The 20,564-nt window shown below is 44.9% G+C and overlaps 2 protein-coding genes across 2 annotated transcripts in view; one reads left to right on the plus strand and one right to left on the minus strand.

Moving 5' to 3' along the window:
• The first annotated feature begins 11,217 nt into the window (after positions 1-11,217).
• The window catches only part of LOC121433656 (Golgi phosphoprotein 3), a 28,951-nt gene continuing 19,604 nt past the window's right edge, over positions 11,218-20,564 (plus strand). The window contains exon 1 of the mRNA XM_041632145.1: positions 11,218-11,747. Coding sequence (XP_041488079.1) covers positions 11,523-11,747 — 225 coding nt within the window. The 5' untranslated portion in view covers positions 11,218-11,522. The remainder of the gene's footprint in view (positions 11,748-20,564) is intronic.
• On the minus strand, positions 18,736-19,282 carry LOC121433657 (adenylate kinase isoenzyme 6-like). The gene has a single exon (XM_041632146.1). The coding sequence runs from the start codon at positions 19,255-19,257 to the stop codon at positions 18,736-18,738; it is 522 nt and encodes a 173-aa protein (XP_041488080.1). The 5' UTR covers positions 19,258-19,282.

Consider the following 20,564-nt stretch of genomic DNA (forward strand, 5'->3'; position numbering starts at 1 on the left):
GGCACATGCCATGACACACATGTTAGAGGTCAGAGAATAGCTTCAGGTGTGGGGCCCTGCTTTCTACCTTGTTCCACGCTTTGCTAATCTGTAACTGACTGAACAATAAATCAGCTGAGATAACTCATTACTTTGGGACCAGCATTGTTCTGTGCTTTGTAAATCAGGCCAGCTTGTCTCCATGCTAGAGAGTTCTCCCGTCTCTGCCTCCCACCTCCCAGCAGGAGCTCAGAATCCTCATGCTTCCACAGTAAGGGCCTTATCTACGGACCCATATCCCAATACTCTCCTTGTTTTTTTGAGGCAGGCTATCTCATTAGGTCCTGGGCTGGCCAATCGCACTAGGCTGACTTGCCAGTGAGCCTTAAAGATCTGCCTGTCTCAGCCTCCCCAGCTTTGGGATTACAGTGCTTTGCCATCATGTCAGGGTTTTGTTTTGTTTTGTTTCAAGACGGAGTTTCTTGGGACAGGGTTCCTCTTTGTAGCCCTGGCTGTCTTTGAAGCTTGTCCTGGGACTTGTTCTTGGAGACCACGCTGGCCTCAAACTCAGAGATCCGCTGGCCTCTGCCTCTCAAGTGCTGGGATTAAAGGTGTGCACCACCACAGCCCGGCTTGCCCAGGCTTTTATATGGGTTCTGGGTACTGGACTCCGGGGCCCAGACTTGTGCATCAATCACTTTACTGACCAGTTGTCTCCCCGACCTGTGACAACTAGCGCTCCGTGACTCGAGTTCTCGGCAACCTCTAGTGAATAGCATTTCCTCCAGTTATTTTTCTCAGCCTCATGGCTCCGGGCCCTGGTGTTCCAGTGACGACTGTTTTTCCTAAAGCCTCCCAGCCTACAAAATGAGTTACAGAGTTCACTCTTGCTAAGCCACTTAGCTGGGTAAAGCACGCCGGTGGGGGAGTGATGAGCCCCATAGGCAACTAATAACAATTCTCCATTACTGACATGACTAGCTGCCAGAGGAAGGGAGTGATGGAAAAGTGCTGTTCAATAAACATGGCCCACAGATGATTTTACAGACTGTGCCCTTAGAGTACATATCCTCGGGGCATCTTAGCTGTCTTACTTTACAGGCATGCACACGGTGACCGTTGCCCAGAGACGAAGTCACTCTTCTCAATTGAGAGCAGTGGTGTACGGCCCCTGTAATCTCAGCCCTTGGGAGATGGAGGCTGGAGGGAGGATCGGGATTTTGAGGCCATTCTCAGCTACACATAGAGTTTAAGGCCAGCTTGGGCTACAACAGACCCAAATTAACCTTGTTCCAAACAAGACATTTTTTTTTCTCTCAGAATTGTCTAAGTGGAGCATGAATGCAGTGTCAGATCCCGGTCTGGAAGAGGCTGAGCCATGCAAACAACTTTTGCTCCTCTCTTCCTCCTTTCCCTCCTTCTCCTTTTCCTTCTTTTATTTTTGATTCAATTATTTCTATGAATTTTATCTCATTTTGCATCCCTGGGGAGCAAACCCTTAGCCTTGCTTACATAGGCAAGCACTCCACACAGAGTTAAATTTCTAGCACCAATGACTTATTTCTGGAGAGTATTTCAGCTATTTCTCATGACTCGGCGGTCATAGGTACTTCGCGGGGCATCAACAGGGATGAGTCAGCCGAGGGCCAAAGGCTTCATTTTTCAAGATAGTTCATGTATATGGCCGGCCAATGACTTGAGAGCTCAGTTAGGGCTGTGGCCCACGGAGCTCAGACCCTGTCTACGTGAGCTTCCCACAGGGCCCCCTATTTCCTTCCAACTTGCTGACTGCCAGCCTAGAGTCAGCATCACAAGACAACAAAGCGGCCCCGCATGATTTGATAGTCTAAACCCCAAAGTTGTGTAGCCAATATTCATCAAACCCTGGTGCCATGAGGCTGTCTCAGGGCCTGCTCTGGCTTTAAAAATGGGGAAATTGATGTCACCTTTTGATTTGGGGAGGGCCTAAGGGAATGAAAGATTCTAAGCCTACAGACCAACTCCTGGTCACTCTCTGGGTTTGCGAAGTAGCAGAGACAGACTTGGTTAGTAAGTTTCAGGATGAATACAGGCGAATCCAGCTGTCTCTCAGCTCACAGGTTTTGAATCTGTAAAGTTAGCCAGTGCCCAACAAGAAAGCTATTAAGTCCTTGTCATTATTCCCTAACAAATGCACTCTAGCAGCTGTTTGCACAGCATTGGCATTTCTAGAACTAGAAGACCAGAGGACCCAACGGGGAAAAGCAGTGGCCAGCCTGACCTGACAACCTGGGGCAGATCTCTAGAACTCGTAATGGAAGGAGAGAGCTGGCTCTCCAAGGCTGTCTTCTGACCTGCACACACTGTGCGTGCGTGTGCGTGCGAACACGTGTGTTGTGCCCCTTGAGGCTACATCCTGAGTCCCAATAAAGCATCCTTCTTTATGAGTGGTGTCTTAGTCAAGGTTCCTTAGAGGAGCAGAACCTACAGAGCGAATGCTTATTAAGAGAGGGTTTACTAAACTGGCTTACAAGATACAGCATGGACCATCCAAAAATGGCTGCCTTACACCTGAAAGTCCAAGAAATCCAGTAGCTGCTCAGTCCTTGAGGCTGGATGCTTCAACAGTTCCAGTCTGGCTTCAAAAGTCTGGAGGATTCCTGGAGAGCCACTGGTCTTTAGTTGATGTTGGAAGTTCAAAGAAGCTGGGTTCTGGACTCAGGGAAGGAGGGCAGTAAAAGCAGGAGCAGCAGCAGCAGAGTATGTGACCTTGCCGGTGAGAGTGAAGATCAGCAGGCAAAAGACTAAGCTACTTAGACCTCCTTTTATCAGAAGGTGTTGTCCACATTGAGGGTACATCTTCCCACTTCGGATAACCTTTCAAGGTTTGCCCCATCATCTGTCTTTCAGCTGACTCCAGGTCCAGTTAAGTTGACAACCAAGATTAAACATCATAGTTTTATAAAACCCTCACCTTATGTAGACTACAATTGCAAGGCCATATGAACGTATACTCTGTGGTATATCATTTGTATTTTTACTCTTTTTTGGTGTTGGGTGCTTTTATTAAAGATATTGCAGCCTTAAGCTGGGTGGTGGTGGTGCATGCCTTTAATCCCAGCTCTCGGGAGGCAGAGGTAGGTGGATCTCTGTGAATTCAAGGCTAGCCTGGTCTACAAGAGCTAGTTCCAAGACAGGCTCCAAAGCTACAGTGAAACCCTGTCTCAAAAAACAAAACAACAAAACAAAACAAAAAGATATTACGGCTTTAATTCTGCAATCATAAACACTCCTCGATACCCTAAGAAAATGTCCCAGCATGTTTAGGAAAGGGGATCTGAAAGTTAAAAGTACAATGCCTCATACAACCGTGTGAGATACTGAGCTGTTTAGTTGTTGATCTTTTTTGTTAATGGGTATTTTATTTTCCCCCCTTTCATTAAAAATAGATTCTTTTCTCATACAATATATCTTGATTACAGTTTCCCCTCCTTCTCCTCCTCCCAGCCCTCCACCTCTCCTCCAATCTGGATCCACTCCCTTTCTGTCTCTCTTTAGATAAGAACAGGCTTCTAAGAGATAGCAACAAAATATAACAAAATAAAATATAATGAGTAAGACAAAAACCATCACATCAAAGTTGGATAAGACAGCCCAATAGAATATAAAGAGCCCAAAAGGAGGCATGAGAATCAGAGATCCACTCATTCCCACACCCAAGAGTCCCATAAAAACCCTAAATTGGAAGCTGTGATATACACACAGAGGACCTGGTGCAGACCCATGCTGACCCTGTGCTTGCTGCTTCAGTCTCGGAGTTCATGTGAGCTTTGCTCAGCTGGTGCAGAGGGTCTTGTTCTCCTGGGGTCCTCCAGCCCCTCTGGCTCTTACACTTTTTTTTTTCACGACTCTTACACTCTTTCTCCTCCTCTTCCATGGGGCTCCCTGAGCTGTAAGGGGAGGGATTTGATGGAGATGTCTCATTTAGAGCTGTGTGTTCCAAGGTCTCTCCGTCTCTGCATAGTGTCTGGCTGTGGGTCTCTGTGTCTGTTCCCACCTGCTGCAGGAGGAAGCTTCTGATGACATACAAGGCTATGGCGTCAACCATGTTTACATGCCATTTCATACAAAGGCAGGTGAATCCAGGACATGAAGTCCGAGAAGGGGAGTGCTAGAGCAAAGGTTTATATTTCTACCTGAAATGTAAAGCAGTTATCATTTTCTGCTATTTCACCCCACATTACTAAACTTAATGTAACCGGAGGAAGAGTATCACCAGTATGGTTTTAAGGTATTTCTCTTATGAGTAGTAACGATGAGTGTTTTTATAGTTAGAAGCCATTAGGTTCACTTTCCTGTAGATTGGAGTGCTGGATAATTTTAGGTCAACTTGACACAAGCTAAAGTCATCTGAGAGAAGGGAATCGTCTTGAAAACCCCTAAACATTATTAAAAAAGAAAGTGCTTCCAAAAACTGGACTGTAGGCAATCTTGCAGGGCATTTTCGTAGTTAGTTGATGGGGTGGGCCTGACAGATTGTGGGTCGTGCCATCCTTGGTCTGGTGGTTCTGGATTCTGTATGAAAGCAGACTGAGCAAACCAGGGGAAGAAAGCCAGGAAGTTTAACCCCTCCATGGCCTCTGCATCTGCTCTTGATTCCATGTTTCTGCCCTGTTTGCGTTTCTTTCCCAATTTCCTTTGACGATGAACTGTGTTGTGGAAATGTAAGCCCAACAAAGTGTTTTATCTCAGAAAGGAGAAACCTTAGCTAAGACAGGTGGTTACTAGCCTATTAGCCATGTATTGACTTTATGACTTTTTTTCCACTGCTTTTTATAAAAGTCATACTTATTAACATATAATTTGGTTGTTCTGGATTTTGGGTGCTAGTTAAGAAAGACTTCTCATCTCTCTCTTTTTTTATTGTTTATCTGTGTTCATGATGTGTATTCGAACATGTGTGCCAGGTGCTCATGTGTAGAGGAGAGGGCAGCTTTGTGGGATCAGTTCTTCCTTTCCACCCTTGCATGGGTTCTGGGGCTTGACCACAAGTCCCCAAGCTTTTGTGGCAAGCACCTTTGCCCACTGCGTCATCTCACGAACCCAAGGCTTCTCATCTCTAAGGTCGTAAAACAATCCGATCATGGTGCTCTTTGATCCATTTATGACTTAGTTACCAAGTACTTTGAAATATTAATTAAAATTAAAAGTTGAAATAGGCACACTGGTGAGTGCTGTCACCCAACACTAGGTAAACTGCATTGATGACCTGTCTCGTTGTTGCAACAAAATATCTGCTGAAAGTGACTTAAGGAAGGAAAGAGGAAAAGGTTTGTTTCCACCTACAGTTCTAGTGAGTACAGTCATCAGGGCAGGGAAGACAGGGCAATCACATAGTGAGGCAGCTGGTCTGGTTGCATCTGCAATCAGGAAGCAGAGAGAGATGCATGCCGATGGTCAGCTCGTTTCCTCCGTTTTACTCTGAGAAAGGGTAATAATGAAAGAGAACAACATGCTTGCTAATGAGTTTATATGTGTAGTGTACTTCATGTAAGTCCTTTGAATGTGCATTCTCCATGTGAGATAAGTTCTTAAACAGGAACTACATGTGATTCCCTGAGGGGCTACTGCCTCATCAAGACACCTCAATTTTAATCTGTGTTTTTTTTCCTTCTGGATAGTCTTACAGGCTAAGTACCAAACATGGTGTGATTTTTTTTTTCTTTAAACAAGGATTTTAGCTAGGTGGTGGTGATGCATGCCTTTAATCCCAGAACTCAGGAGGCAGAGGGAGGCAGACCTCTGAGTTCGAGGCCAGCCTGATCTACAGAGTGAGTTCCAGCTCAGCCAGGGCTACACAGAGACCTTGTCTGAAAAACAAACAAACAAAAACTATGGAGCATCTGGTCCCCAGAGGAAGTCCTTTTCCCAAGGTCAGGCATTTAGACAAGGGCCTCTATTCCCTCAGTGCCTTGAGGAAAATTCCTGCTTGCTAAGCGAGCCAGTCTTGACAACTGTGGCCCTTCCGTGGTTGTAAGAGGGCACCTGGTGGAGTTACTGAACTTTTGAGGACAATGGCAATTTAGGTGCTTGCTGAACTTGTGTCAGGAAAAATGCTCTAATAAAGTTAGTGGCTTCTTTCATCCCTGAATTGTTGAGTCTGCTTTCAGTCTTGCCTGGGTCTAAACTATTATACAGTTATAGAGTAGAAAAGGTGTAGCTTCCCCGCCCCCATAAAGCGGCAGCCATTCCGATACATCCTCAGATAGTGTTGGTCTCTTCCTTCCCTTCGCTGACGCCACACCCCCACCTTGGGACCTGAACCCTTCTGGAGCTGGACTCTGGCTCTTTATATTAATATCCGTAGACTAATGCTACTTTCAACCTTGGTCAGAGAAGGTGCTTTATTTATTTATTTATTTTGAGAAGGTGCTTTAGAAGTGGGCAGCAGCACCAAGGAGACTCATAACTCATCAAAATGCTAAGAATTAGTGACTGTTGGGGGTCAGTAAGATGGCTTTGTGGTTAAAGATGCTTGCTGCCAAGCCTGACTACCTCCATCCAATCTCCGTACGTGAAAAATTGTACGGAGGAAGAGAATCTTCAGGTTGTCCTCTGCCCTACACTTGCATGCTCTGGCATGGAGGCATCCCCAACAGAGATACACAGCCTTGCAGGTACCCACACCAAGACTGCGGAGAGTCCTAACTCCAAAGACATCCGCATCAGTTTCCTCAAGGGTCAGGGCACAGCTCGGAGGAGGGAGTGGAATGACATAAGAGCTGAAGATGGTAAGGAGAACTAGAACATGCCGCGGTCAGGACATGTCATGGTCATTGCACCCATGAACTTACTGCAGCTAAGCTCCCCCACAAAAGACGTGCACCAGATCAAGCCAGTCAGCATCCCAGCAGGGCTTGAGGAGGGGCTCACCAGCTTCATCCTCTAGTTGTTATTGGCAATAGATGGCTTCTAGAAGAAGAGGAGGCATTTGGTGTGGGTGTAGGTGCAGGTGAGTTGCTCCTGTTCCTGTGGATGGCCCCACACCCATAAGCACGCGTGCAGCACTAACTGGACTCAGTAAATTATTTTTTTAGAAAGGGGGGGAGGAGGTAAGAAGATGAGGGGAGATGTCAGGGAGATCAGGGAGGAGTAGGAAGGATGAGTTGGTGTGAATACAATCAAGGCACATTATGTATGTGTATGAAATTGTCAGAGAGTAGGTAAAAATATTTTCAAAGACCCCAAACAATAAGAAAAATACTTTCCAAAAAGCCTGCGCGCCTCTCTCTCTCTCTCTCTCTCTCTCTCTCTCTCTCTCTCTCTCTTGTTCTCTTTTGTTTATATATATATATATATAAACAAAAATTTTCCTCAATAATAAATTATCTTGGAACATACTACTACCCAAACCTAATGTAAAGAGTCATACTTTTATTACATTTGTTAAAATAAATTTGACATACTGCAAAGTTTATTCCTGAGAAGTAGAATTCAGTGTTTTCTTTTAACATTAGAACTTTTTTTTAAAAAAAATCACCTTTAAAAGAAGTCTATACTCATGGGGCATTGCTGCCTATGTTGCCAACGGTGGGCAAACAATTATGTACTACCCATTTGTACAAATGTATTTACTTGGAATATTTCACAGAGTCCCACATTATGTAATTGTGACTGGTTTCCCCCACTTAGCCTGTTGTTAAGGGTTATCTATGACACAGCATGTTTCACTACCTTATTCTTTTTATAGCTCACAGTATTCTGTGGTGTAGATAAACTATATGCTATTTAGCCACCTATCAGTCGAGGAACATGGCTGTTTTCCATTTGTTGTTGCAAACAGCTGTGTTTGTGAACATGTATGCTTGGTTTTATGTAAACAAGGTTTTCGTTCATCTGGGTATTTACCTAGAAGTGGAAGGGTTGGATCATGTGGAAATTCTGTTTAATGCTATGAGAAACTGACAGGCTGTGTTCCTAAGTGTCTTCATCTTTTGAATCCCTGCAAATACTATATGAAAGTTTACATGTCTTTACATCCTTGACAGTTTGTCACTAGAATTTTTATTAAAGCCACCATGAGCAGTTGCGAAGTGGTGTCTCTACAGAATGCCTCCTTTTCTTTTTCTTCAGTGTTGGGCTCAAACCCAGGTCTCTGCCAATGCAGGTACTCTACTTTGGATTGGAGTGTTAGCTCAGTGGGTAAGAGCACTGGCTGCTCTTCCAGAGGTCCTGGGTTCAATTCCCAGTACCCACAAGGCAGCTCAGAATTGTAGCCTCATGGGATCTGATGCCCCTTCTGGTGTGCTGATTCATGTAGACACAGCCCCATATACATAAAATTAATAAAGAACTCGACAAGAGTTTACCATTGAACTACAACCCCAGGCACACTTTATATATTTTGCCTTACTTAGTTCCTATGTCTCATCAGCTTCACAAAAACTGTGGATATGTGTGTGTCTCCTGTCATAACCCTACTTCTTGGCACAATGGCTACCACAGAAAACAAGTATAAATACTTGTTTGATGACTGAATAAAGGGTAATAAAAACCCTTGCTTGCAATTTGCCAGATGTGCTATGTAGAGCAGATCACTTCATTTCCTAGAAACTCTCTTTTCTCCAGTGAGATAGGGGTCTCAGTCTGGATTCCCTAGAAAGCAACGGTGAAACAAAGGCTTTTAGTGTAGCAGTTTTCCTAAAGGAGGGGCCAGGGATCAGGAGGAGGGACTGGAAGCGTGGTTAAGCTTCTGAGAAGTTATGTAACCTATTTTCCAGCAATCCATTAGAGAAGCCCGGTTTGGTGGTGTTGTGTGTCTGTGATCCTAGATCTGGGGAGCCCAAGACAGGAGGAGTGTGAGTTTGAAGCTAGCCACGGCTACACAAAGAGTTCCCAGGCCAACCTGGGAACACAATAAAACAAAACTCATTGGGCGACAGAAGGGTAAGAAGTAGGTATTAACTTTAATTTTCTAAGATTCTAGAATTGCCACACAGACATAGGTGTGACTCCCCAGGCTGCAATTTGATGGTTGGAGCCCACAAGGAATTGTCCAGCGCAGCAGCAGACTTACCCTGGAAGGTTGGGGTGGGGGTGTGCGTGACTAGAAAACACACCTGGCACATATTTAGCAATCACTCAATAAAAAAGTCACTGTCACTATTAGCAATAAATATTTGTTTCTTAAATCTTCCTCTCCCCTTCCTTTTTTCCCCCCTCTTTACTTTTTCCTTTCCTCTCTTTCTTCTTTTTTTCCCCTCTTACCGAGGTGATTTTGAAATGTGCAAAAAAAAAAAAATCAGTGGAGAAATAACAGAAACAACACAGGAGAAAAAAAAAGCCACAAAATTGATATGAAGTTTGAATTGGAGGATAATGTATTGGCGTTTGAACAGACAGAACCAGAACCTAAGAGATGTGGTTGTTGGGGTGTGGGCAACCAAGTGTTGAAAAGGCATGTAGGTTAGACCACATTTTTTTTCAATGGAGGAGTCCTGAAGTTTAGGCCACACCTCAAGGTGAAGGTGATTAGGTATTACATTTAAAAAAAAATTGTGGCCAGGTGGTGGTGGTGTTCCCCTTTAATCCCAGCACTTGGCAGGCAGAGGCAAGAGAAACCATGTTTTGAAAAACAAAAAAGAAGCAAACAACAAAAACGAACAGCAAAAAATTGTTATTGTTTCTCAGGTGCTGCTCTCCTTTACTGTGTGTGTATGTGTACCTTACGTGTGTTGCCCTTGCCTGTGCACTCACTTGCGGAGGCTGGAGGTTGACCTCAGGTGTCCTCCTCTATAGCTTCACAAGCTTCCAGGCTCTGCCTGTCTCAGCTCCCCAGGGCTGGTATTACAGGATACACTGCTGGGCTTATCTGAAGCTTGATCCTCAAGCTAGTACCCAAAGCAGTTTACTCAATGAGCCATCCATTCCAACCTCACATAGTTTCTGGGACAAGGTTTTGCCTTGCCTAGGGGCTTGCCTAGACTCACGGCAAGAAAGCCTCCAGGATTCTGTCTCTGCTGCCCCAGAGCCAGTTTCTAAGTTGTCTTCAAGTTCTCTGCCTGCTGGTCACCTCCCCAGCGAGGCTTCCCATTTTACATTTTAAAACGGACACAAGGAGAGGAGCCACTTAGCTGAGCAGGCACAGCCTGTACACAGCTTTGTACCTTTCAGATTTAACCTATTGAGTTAAACAATCAGTTAATTTACAAAGAAGCATTTAAAGTCACCTGGCGAAGATTTAGCAGAGTTGAAGGAACAAAAAGATGATGATGTGAATGGGAGAAACTGGCCGAGGACAGACAAACTGTTTCTGCAGGAAAAAGAGAAGGTAGCTTGGGGCTGTGGGTGGGGGGGACCTACTGGGACTTACTGTCCTTTTAGGAGCTGAAACAATGTATTTATGGAGAGGAAGAATTTGTCTAATAAACCTCGCTTACTCACTGCCAGTGATTATTGTTTATTTTAAATAACACTGGACGGCTCTACGATCCGGTTTCTGGGTAATGTTTTCTCACAAGTTCCACCCTTCTGCTCCTCCAAAGCCCTCTCGGGTTTGGCAGCTTTCCTTTTCACTTGATTTGCACAAACTGCCAAGCACGCCAAGAAGATTTAACCTAGTAATTACATCGAAAGAGATTTAGGACTACAAAGACGTGGCATGAAACTCAAGAGGTTTAGTGTCGCCATAAAAGGATCCTAACTGTACAGTGCTTCCTGCGCCCTGGCTACTTTACAGCCCCAGCTGGACGCAGGAAATAAAGTTTTACAAACACAACTCGTTGATTTGTTTAACCTCTCTCTCTACAATGGAACACAGTACATGAACACTTTTAGACGCCTGAGTGTAGATGGCTTCCTTTAAGCCAAGGAGTCCCACAGGCAGCGAGCCAAGTTCTTCTTAATACGTCGTGGGGACCCGGGCCACCTGGGCTTAGGAGCTGCCTCCGAGGACTGATAGGGATGCTAAGGGCTCGGCGGGGTCCGCCCTCCCGTGGCCTCTGCTTCCGGGATCCAGGAGAGGCCTGGCTGGTCGCTGGCGCCAGGTCGGACCGTGAAGGAAAAGGCAGAGGAAGATGACAGCGGAGTCCGACACCGCTCCGGACCTCCAGTCCCTGACCCGAGTGACACCACGACGGCTGGAAGCCCCGCAGTCCGCCGGGGTTGGAGGCGGCCAGCCACGCCCCTCGCTCGCTCCGCTTCCGGCACCCCGGCCCGCCCCGCGGCGGCACTGCCACATCCTCCGGTGACGTCAGCGCGCGCCGCCATATTGGGAAGCGCCGCCGCCGCCGCCGCCGCCGCCGCCGCCGCCGCCGCCTCCGCTCGGGATCCTGGGCTGTGTGGGGCCACGACCGCGGGCGGAAGGCACCCTTGTGTACCCCGCCGACTCCCGGCCCGCCGGCTTCGCCCAGCCCCGGCTCCTCATGACCGCCTTCGGCCCCGCAGCCCACGGACATCGCCCCAGCGCCGAGGATTAACACGGAAGCACCTGGGGCCGGGGCGGTGAGGGAGAGCCGGCCGGTCCCGCGACCCTGTCGGTCCGGCGCGGCGCTTCGGCCGGAGTCATGACCTCGCTGACCCAGCGGAGCTCGGGCCTGGTGCAGCGGCGCACCGAGGCCTCCCGGAACGCTGCCGACAAGGAGCGGGCGGCGGGAGGCGGCGGCGGCAGCGGCGAGGACGAGGCGCAGAGCCGCCGCGACGAGCAGGACGACGACGACAAGGGCGACTCCAAGGAAACGCGGCTGACCCTGATGGAGGAGGTGCTCCTGCTGGGCCTCAAGGACCGAGAGGTGCGGGCGGACGGGCGAGCCGGGCGGGGTGGCGGCGGGGGCGCGGGCTCCAGGTGGGCCCCGGTGGGCGCCGGCCGAGGCCGCACCTGCCCCTGGCTCGGGAACCCAGTGGCCCGGAGCGCCCAACTTGTCCCGAGGAGTGTGGGGGTCAGCCCCGTCCGGCGGGGCCCTGTGCGTTCCGGATCCTCCCGGTACCGACCCCGAGTGCTTGGATGTCCTCTTCCTCCGCTCACAAGCACTCTTCCTTTTGAAATCTTGGCCGTCTTTGCCTTGCTTTCTTTCGCAAACGATTGCAGTTCCGACCTGAGACAGCTCGGTACACCCAAAGTCTCGGAGCCCCCCAGCGCTCCCAACTATTGAGTCTTGCTGTTGGAGCTACTTGCTGCCGGCCCCTTTTTATGTAAAACTTCAGTTACTCTGTGCCGTTGAGAATTAGCAAAGTTATTTTACTGGGTCTTGTTTAAAAAGTCAACGAAAATTGCTTTAAAACCGAGGAAGTAACTTTTTGGGTGAACTCGGTGTGAGAGAGAGATGAGTTAGGATTGCGGTTCGTTTATCCGTCGTTGCCCTTAGTTTTGCCATTTTAAGGGAGGGCTTTGTCGTGAAGTGCTGGGAATACCGGGTTTGTAATTTGATGAAAGGCCGCAAAGATTTAGATAGGCTTAAATTGTATTCTGACTTTTGGAAGGGTCGTTCGCGCTCCACCCGCCACCCCCCCCCCCCAACCCAGAAATTTTACAGAGAAGTTGAAAACATGCTAGTGACCGTCTCTTTCCAACATCTGGACTCTGTAGTTAACGTTTCACCTTATTACATACCCATGCTTTAAAGGAAGCGGTTATTTTTAAAGACAGACTTGCAGGTTTGGATATTTCATAAATCATGTATGATGAGGTGGCCCGGAAGCTTGTTTCGTTTCAGTATGGAAACTCTAGACAACACATTTTGCGAGTCAGACAGGTGTAAGTTTTTAGAATTCAGAAAGGACAGCAGAAAAACTCCAGTTCATACCTATAAAAAAAAAGTTTTTAGTTCCCCAAACTTATCAGCGGTAGAAAGATGAGTTGTTTTTTTTTTCCCCCTCCTGGACTGTTTGTGTTCCCCGGATATTAAACTGTCCAGGGAAGTGAGTCTTGATGGAAATGGTCACGTGCCTCACTAGTAGTCATCTTGAAGACAATTGATGGCACTTGAAGACACTTGACTGTAAAGGGGCACACTACCTGTTTAATTACAGTTACTGTGAGGAAAGCAGGTGACCTGTGTTTTCTTTTTGTTGTGCGATTTAGAAGCTAGGTGCTAGTGCCGTAGTAACGCGATTTTAGAAGTATTCATTTAGAAAATATTAAGATTGAGAAAGTAGGCTTCTCAGTACTGCACATTGTTCTTTACTCCCCTTCCTCCTCTGGAACAAAACAGATTATAAGACATTTTTAGAAAATATAAGAAAAGCAAAAAAGAAAAAAAGACTGTATTTCAGGGTTAACATTTTGATTCCATATGGATAGAACTCCGTAAAGCTAAAACTTAACAAAACCTCCTTTTTGATGTTGTCACACTGAGCCATAATGGTGAGAAAGCACCTTTTATTTTAGAGGCATTACTCTGAATGTTTAAGCTAAAGCTGTCAACACTTTTCTGTGATTGGTTCCCATGAAGATAATTGGAAGAATTTGTTGAAATTTAATGATATTGCAACATATACATAGTTTGTTTTTTTTTTTGAAGTTCTTTGATGCCAGGTAGTTGAAACCATCTGTTGTGATTATTTCGCATAAATAGTCTACTTCATAAGTTATGACCAAGATTCAGCCAGACTCTTAGCTAATCTTTAGCTTTTTTTTTTTTTTTTTTTTTTTGAGACGGTTTCTCTGTGTTGTTTTGGAGCCTGTCCTTGAACTAGCTCTTGTAGGCCAGGCTGACCTCAAACTCAGAGATCCGTGTGCTTCTGCCTTCGTGTGCTGGGATTAAAGATGTGCACCACTACTGCCTGACTTTTTTTGCTTGTTTAAAAAAATATAGGCAAGTCCAAGAAGTGATAGTGTGCAGGAGGCTAGGATTTTGCATTGTCTTCTTGGTTTTAGAGATTCTCTTGTATATATTTCTTCTTCTCATTGAATATACACATACCAGAACTATAAACTATCCATTCTTTTGGGGAGGTTCTCCCTTGCCCTTTTTGTTTTTAAAAGACAAAGGTCTTGGTGTGTACTGTAGGTTGACTTCCAACTCCTGGTTTCCTGCCTCTGTTTCCCTGGTGCTAGAGTCATAGACATACTTTATATTCCTTTTCAAGGACCAGGAGTTTTCTTACCTTGTCCCTAGGCACTTAAGCCTGTATTAGATTTCAGTTTGTTAAATTTGTTATTTACTAAAGTTTTAGGGGCTGGGAATATGACTTAGAAGGTAGAGAGTTCTGAATTTGATTCCCAGCTCTGCACAAACAGCTCGGTGGTTTATGCCTATAATCCCAGCAAGAATATCAGAAGTTCAGGGACATCTTCACCTACATAGTAAGTTGGAGTGTAGTAAGAGGATGGGCTACACAAATACAGAAGGACCTCCTACACCATTGGAGGTCAGTCTGAGCTATATGAGAAACCAGTTGGCTTTAGACTGCTTAAACAGAACTTGTTTAAAGACCTTATTAGGTCTTAAACTCAGGACAAATGGCTAACTGGGGTACCTATCAAAGCGGGTTTTGGCTGCCTGACTCTGTCAACATCACCAGTAACTGCCTGTTACAGAGTCCTAACTCCTCAGCACTTCCTACCCAGTCCCCAACCCTCAACCTTTCCAGCCCTTGAGCTTCATGTACTACTGCTCTTTCTATATAACCCAGCCATTTGGGCTATTTGGTCTCTTGGCCGCTTGCTCCTTTTGACTTCTGGTTCTTCTCCCAGGGGATCTCCTCACTCCTCTCACATGGCCAGGTTCAGTCTGGACCCTTCCACATGCCCCTGCCTGTTTTTATCTACAATAAACCTTTCCTCAACCTATACCTAGCAACAGCATTCAGTCCTGACAATTGATTTTTTTTTTTTAATTCAAGTTGGCATTTCAGTTTTTTTCTTTCCTTGAAACACCTGTACCTGGGACTCTTTAAGGGGTTCTGGCACTACGTCTGGGTGAAGCGTATGGTATTTAGAAGCCACTCACTACTAGAGTGTCAGATAGGTTCACCCATGAGGTCAAATTAAGTAATTAGCAGGATTTCTTTGAATGGTGTGGGGCAGAACAAGTGGTAGGTATTTTTCTTTCCGTTATTTATTTGTGCTTTTCCATAGATGCATCTACTAGAGTAATTTCAGCGTACTTCAATAAGAATTACCTTAAATAACCAAAATTATAATTTTTCTTTTGTTTTAGAAGATTAAATTCAAGGGCCTCACACATACTGTACCACCACTAACTTTTGAGTTACTTTATTGTGACAGATCTAAATACTTGAGGTTGGATTTGATCATTTCATTTCCTTAGCTATTTAAAGATTTACTTATTTTTCTTTTACGTGTATGACTGAGTGTTTTGCCCACGCTTGTGTGTATGCACATCTAGAGTGTGTTCTTGATGCCTGAAGAGTCCAGAAGAGGGCATCAGATCTCCTAGTTACAGATGATTGTAGGCTGCTCTCTGGGTCCTTAAAATTGAACCTGGGTCTTCTGGAAGAGTGGCCACCAGTGCTCTTAACTACTGAGCTATCTCTCCAGCCCAAATTTGACTATTTAAAATGTCCAGTTTAATTTGGGAAGATAGCAGGGTTGGTAAAGTGCTCGCCACAAAATACAAGGTTCTGAGTTTACTACCCAGCACTCAAGTAAAAAGCTGGGAGTGGTGTTGCAAGGTTAGGCAGAGACAGTGCCTCATTGCAGCCCCTGAACCAGCCATCCTCCAAGCTCCAGACCAGTGTGAGACACTGTCTGAGAAAACAAGGTGGTTGGCATCTGACGGTAACACTGAAGTGACCTCTGGCCTCTACATGCACACATACCTGCACATACAGTAAAAGAAGAAAAAGGTATGCCTGTTGAATATAAGTGAGGCTTTGTAGTCTTCCTTTGCTTTACATACTTGTAAAGTTTCACAATTTTCATAAAAAGTGGGAAAATGGTCACTTCTAATGCTTTAGATTGTGCTTTTGTGATTCTTACTGTTTACTAGAATAAACTTCTCTTACACTTTTCGTTTTGTCTTGCTGGGGGAGGGGTGGGATTCTCCGTTGTGTTTAGCCCCAGAGTTGCTCCTTCTTTCCTTTCTTCCTTCCTGTCCTCCCCTCCCCTCCCCTCCCCTCCCCTCCCCTCCCCTCCCCTCCCCTCCCCTCCCTTCCTTTCATTTTGAGACAGGGTCTCTCTACATAGTCCTGGCTATCCTGGAACTCTGTAGATCAGTCTGGCCTTGAACTCACAGAGATCCTTCAGCTTCTGCCTCCCGAGTACTGGGACTAAATAAATTTGGGTGCTGCAAGGATTGCTTCACTTTGTTTTCTTGAACCCTCTCTGGATCCTCCTGCCTCTGCCTCTCAAATGTTAGGGTTATTGACAGCTTTAGGAGAGCTTCTTATTGAAGTGTCTTCTGTTCTTTTGCGCTGTAGCTAGACTTGTCCAGGCAGTGGTTCTCCCCAGAGACTTTGGAGGAAAAAGTCTTGGGGAGGGGGTGGTATTCTGTAGACCCTTCAGAACAGTGTATTCTTGTGTGTATCGTGTTCTCAAACATGGTTCTTTGAGTTTTCTTCCTGATCTTCTGGTGCTGTCTTTTTCTGCGGTCATTTTATTTTTGTTTTTTAGTCACCTGATTTTCTAAGTTTTAATAGCCTTTAGTAACATCCCCTTTAAAGACAGCATGTCTAATGCTTAGAAGAACTCTATTGTAGTAACTCTTGAAATAAGTAGTGATTAGCTGTATTTGGAGAAAAGATGGTAATTGGCAGACCTCAAATTTATTGTATAGCCTGGGCAGTTCTTGAATCTGAGGACTGTTCTTGAATTTGTGATCCGCCCCCTCCCTACCTTCCTAGGATTGTGATGACAAGGTGTGCGGCCAGGCTTAGTTTGGAAGTTTATAAGATGGAACTGACTTTGTGTGGTTTTCACAGTGTCCAAAAATGAGTTCTTTTTGAAATGAATCCTTGGGATACAGTACTCACTTACCAAGATCTATAACTGTTTTGTAAAAATAAAAATTACCTCTATATATACAATTAATGTATAACAGCTCTACTCTCAAATCTATAAGCCAGTAGTTATTCATCATATTTTCAGAACTTCAAGATGTGCTAAAAGTTGGTAGTAATTAAAAATTTAGTAAAATAATTTTGCATTTTATGATTCCTTTTTTTCTCTTCTCTCTCCCTCCCCTTCTTCTCCCCTTCTTCCAAGGCAAGTGGATCTCCCACCTCCTCTCCAGTGCTCCCTTTCTCCCTCCCTCCCTTTTGGTCTTTTGAGACAGGGTTTCTCTGTATCTCTGGCTGTCCTGGAACTCATTCTGTAAATCAGGCTGGCATCGAACTCGCAGAGATCTGCCTGCCTCTGCCTTCCTGAGTGCTAGTGTTAAAGGTGTATGCCACCACTGCCTGGCTATGATTTCTTTTCTAATACTAATTATATTCCCTTGATATTTTTGAAGGGTTTGCATTTTCATCTCTTTAAGTCAAGTATGAAGTTTATAGCCTATATGAAAAATAAGCAGGAAAGAGTGCAGCCTGTTAGCACACTGTGCTGTTGCAGGGTAACCTTGTATATACACTACAGTATTATAATGTAGCGTGCTCTAACATACACAGACTTAAAGAAAACAGGATATTTCTCTTCTTTCATAAGCTGCAGAGTTGCAGTACAGCTAATGGGGCCTGGGAGATGGCTCAGGGTAAAGTGCTGGCAGTGCCAGTGGAGGATCTCAGTTTGGATAGCCCCAGCATGCGCTCATAGAGTTGGGTCTGGGCAAGGCCCTTCTGTAATTCTAGTGCTCCTGAATCAAGATGGGTGCTAGACACAGGAGTATCCCTGGAAGCTTACAGGCTAAGTAGCCTGGTGTGTTCAGCAATGAACAACAAAAACCTTGTCTCAAGAAAGGTGGGAAGGGGTCCAGTGAAGATGGATCAGTTGATAAAGGCCTTTGCCACCAAGCCTGATTTTGACCAAATGATAGAACAGAACTAACTCCACCAAGTTGTGCTCTGACCTACAATAAAGTGGTGTGTGTTAATGTGTGTCCCCTGAAAATAATAAATAAATATGATGAGATCTGAGTGATAGACAGCAAGGACTGACATTTGAGGTTGGTCCTGGAACTACACAAACGGTGGACAGTCACATTCACTTGTGTATGCATGCATGAGGTAGGAGTAGAAAACAGTAAAGTGGCACTGTCTTTCCTCTTCCTATTTTGATGGTGCTGGGGATTTAACCCAGGGCCTTGCACCTGCTAAGCAAGCAGCACTCTGCAGCCAAACTACATATTCATGCCTAAAGTTAATTTATTTTTAAACTTAAGTTATATTTGGTTTACTTGGTTTATTAGAGAAAGTGTTTAGTTGGCATCAACAGATGTAGTTTAGAAATTTTGCTTGTACAGTTGACTTATCTCACCTTGACCTATACCCGTGACTCAGTAAATATTCTTTTTTTTTTTACCCATTGACCAGATTTATTATCCATTGAGTTTGATTTTTTAGGTTTAATCCTTAATAAAATAATTTATATTAGTATCTGAGATTCTTTAAGCTTTCTCATGGAGAAAAAGAAATCCAGGCAGCAGCTAGAGCTGCAACATAGTTTTCTTCTGCTGATCCTTGGGCATTCTGTTATGTGACTGAGTGATATCAATAAGGGTAGCTATACAGTGGCCAGGCTGGTTCCCCCACACCCCTTTTGAGACAGAGTCTTAACTACATAGCCCTGCTTGGCCTAGAACTCACTAAGTGGAACAGCTCTGCCTCCCAGGATCTGGGATCAACGGTGTGCACCACCGCGCCTGGCTAACCTCCTCTAGGTCAAGAGTTATGATCTTTGACCCACTGCTCAATCCACTTTGAGATCTGGTTGATGTTATTATCCTCTAGCTGCTCTGGTTCATTACTGGGCAGCTGGTGCACAATTTCTTCTCTGTAAGATGCTCTGGCTTCTTCATAAAGAATTTGGAAAATCTCACACTGAATGTTGTCTTGTAGTTTCTTCGCATTATAACCCCGTGTTTCAAGTCTTTTGTACAGTATACTATTATCTGTTCTCAACACAAAAACTATATGAAACAAGTGTTCAGGAAAGAAATCACAACCATGGTAATCAACGATAACGCCGCCTTCGCTCATCTGACTCTCTAACTCATCAACGACTCGATCTTCATCTAAAATGGGACAACCGTACTCTTCATCGTAGCCGTCATACAACTGCCCTTCTTGAGCTAAATCACCCACATTAACGTACTTCAGTCCTGATCTTGACGCAAGTTCTTTGCCTAGTGTGGTTTTTCCAACCCTGGGTGTACCGGTGAGCAGGATGTTCGGAAGCTTCATAGTCCTCCTTCCCAGGCCGCCAGCGCCTCGGCTCCCTCAGTAAATATTCTAAGTAAATCATACACTTAACACAAAATTATTCCCAAGAGAATGAATACTGATCTTGAAGGTGGTGCTGGAAAAACTTCATGTTTAAAGCTTAGCCATCCAGCATGTAAATTTAGTGTGTAGCTCACCTTATGGTTCATGAGGGAAGAGATAGTGGGGACAATGGAAACTGGCCAGGGGACAGTAAAATAAGTCTTACGCGAGTTTGCACTTAAGTCACTTGAGAAACTTTTTGTTTTGTTTTGTTTTTTGGTGTATGTGGTGAGATTGGCTCCCAGAGCCTTGGCATCCTACCTGAATCATCTGAGTGAGCTACATCCCTAGTCCTAGAAAGGGGCAATGGGGACATGTCTGGCCACTTAGGAGGCTGATGCAGGGGGACTACTGATTTCACCAGTTGGAGGCTAGTCTGTGCAATACAATGAGCTTCTTTCTCAAAGAACAACAAACTTTATTGAGAGGAATTTTATTTATAACAGAATTTGGCTGAGATTAGTAGGTTGAGGAACACTTTAGCATATACACTACAGAAAATTATGAGTTAAAATTTTAAGGAAAAAAGTTATTTTAGGTGACCATGTGAAGAGAACATGTATCTGTCCACCCTTGGCTTTTTGAGAAAGACTAGAGATTCAAGGGCTTACGTGTCGGCTGCTGGTGGTTACTGTCACCATTTCTTGGTTGGGACTGAAAGAACGTAGGGCCTTGTGCCTGCTATACATATTCTTAAGGGTTTTACCTTCAAGTGACAGCCCTTACCCTAAATCCATTTTCTTTTTCACTTAAAGATTTATGTGTAAGTGTTTTGCTTCCGTGTGTGTAAGTGCAGCGTGTGCATGCCTGGTGTCCTAGGAGATCAGAAGAGGGCATCAGATCCTCTGGAATTAGAGTTTTGTGCATAGTTGTGAGCCAGCATGTGGGTCCTAAGAACTGAACCTGGGTAGTCTGCAAAAACAGGTGTCCTTAACTGCTGAGACCTTCCCAAACCTCTATTCTAGTTTCTTAAATGCAGTGTTAAATAGTTTTATACTGTAAAAAAAAAAAAAAACAAAAAACAAAAAATCCTCCCAGGCAGAGGCAGGTGGTTCTCTGTGAATTCAAGGTCAGACTGGTCTACAGAGTGAGTTACAAGACAACCAGCGCTGTTACACAGAGAAACCCTGTCCGGAAAAACAAAACAACAAGAAATTACATTAATTAGTTTGATCATTGAATAGAGTTTGCCAGTTTTTGAGATTAAAACAGGTTTAACTGGTATT

This window comes from Microtus oregoni, unplaced genomic scaffold (genome assembly GCF_018167655.1).
Source record: "Microtus oregoni isolate MIOR12 unplaced genomic scaffold, Mior012 000040F_ref0000088, whole genome shotgun sequence".
Lineage (NCBI taxonomy): Eukaryota > Metazoa > Chordata > Mammalia > Rodentia > Cricetidae > Microtus > Microtus oregoni.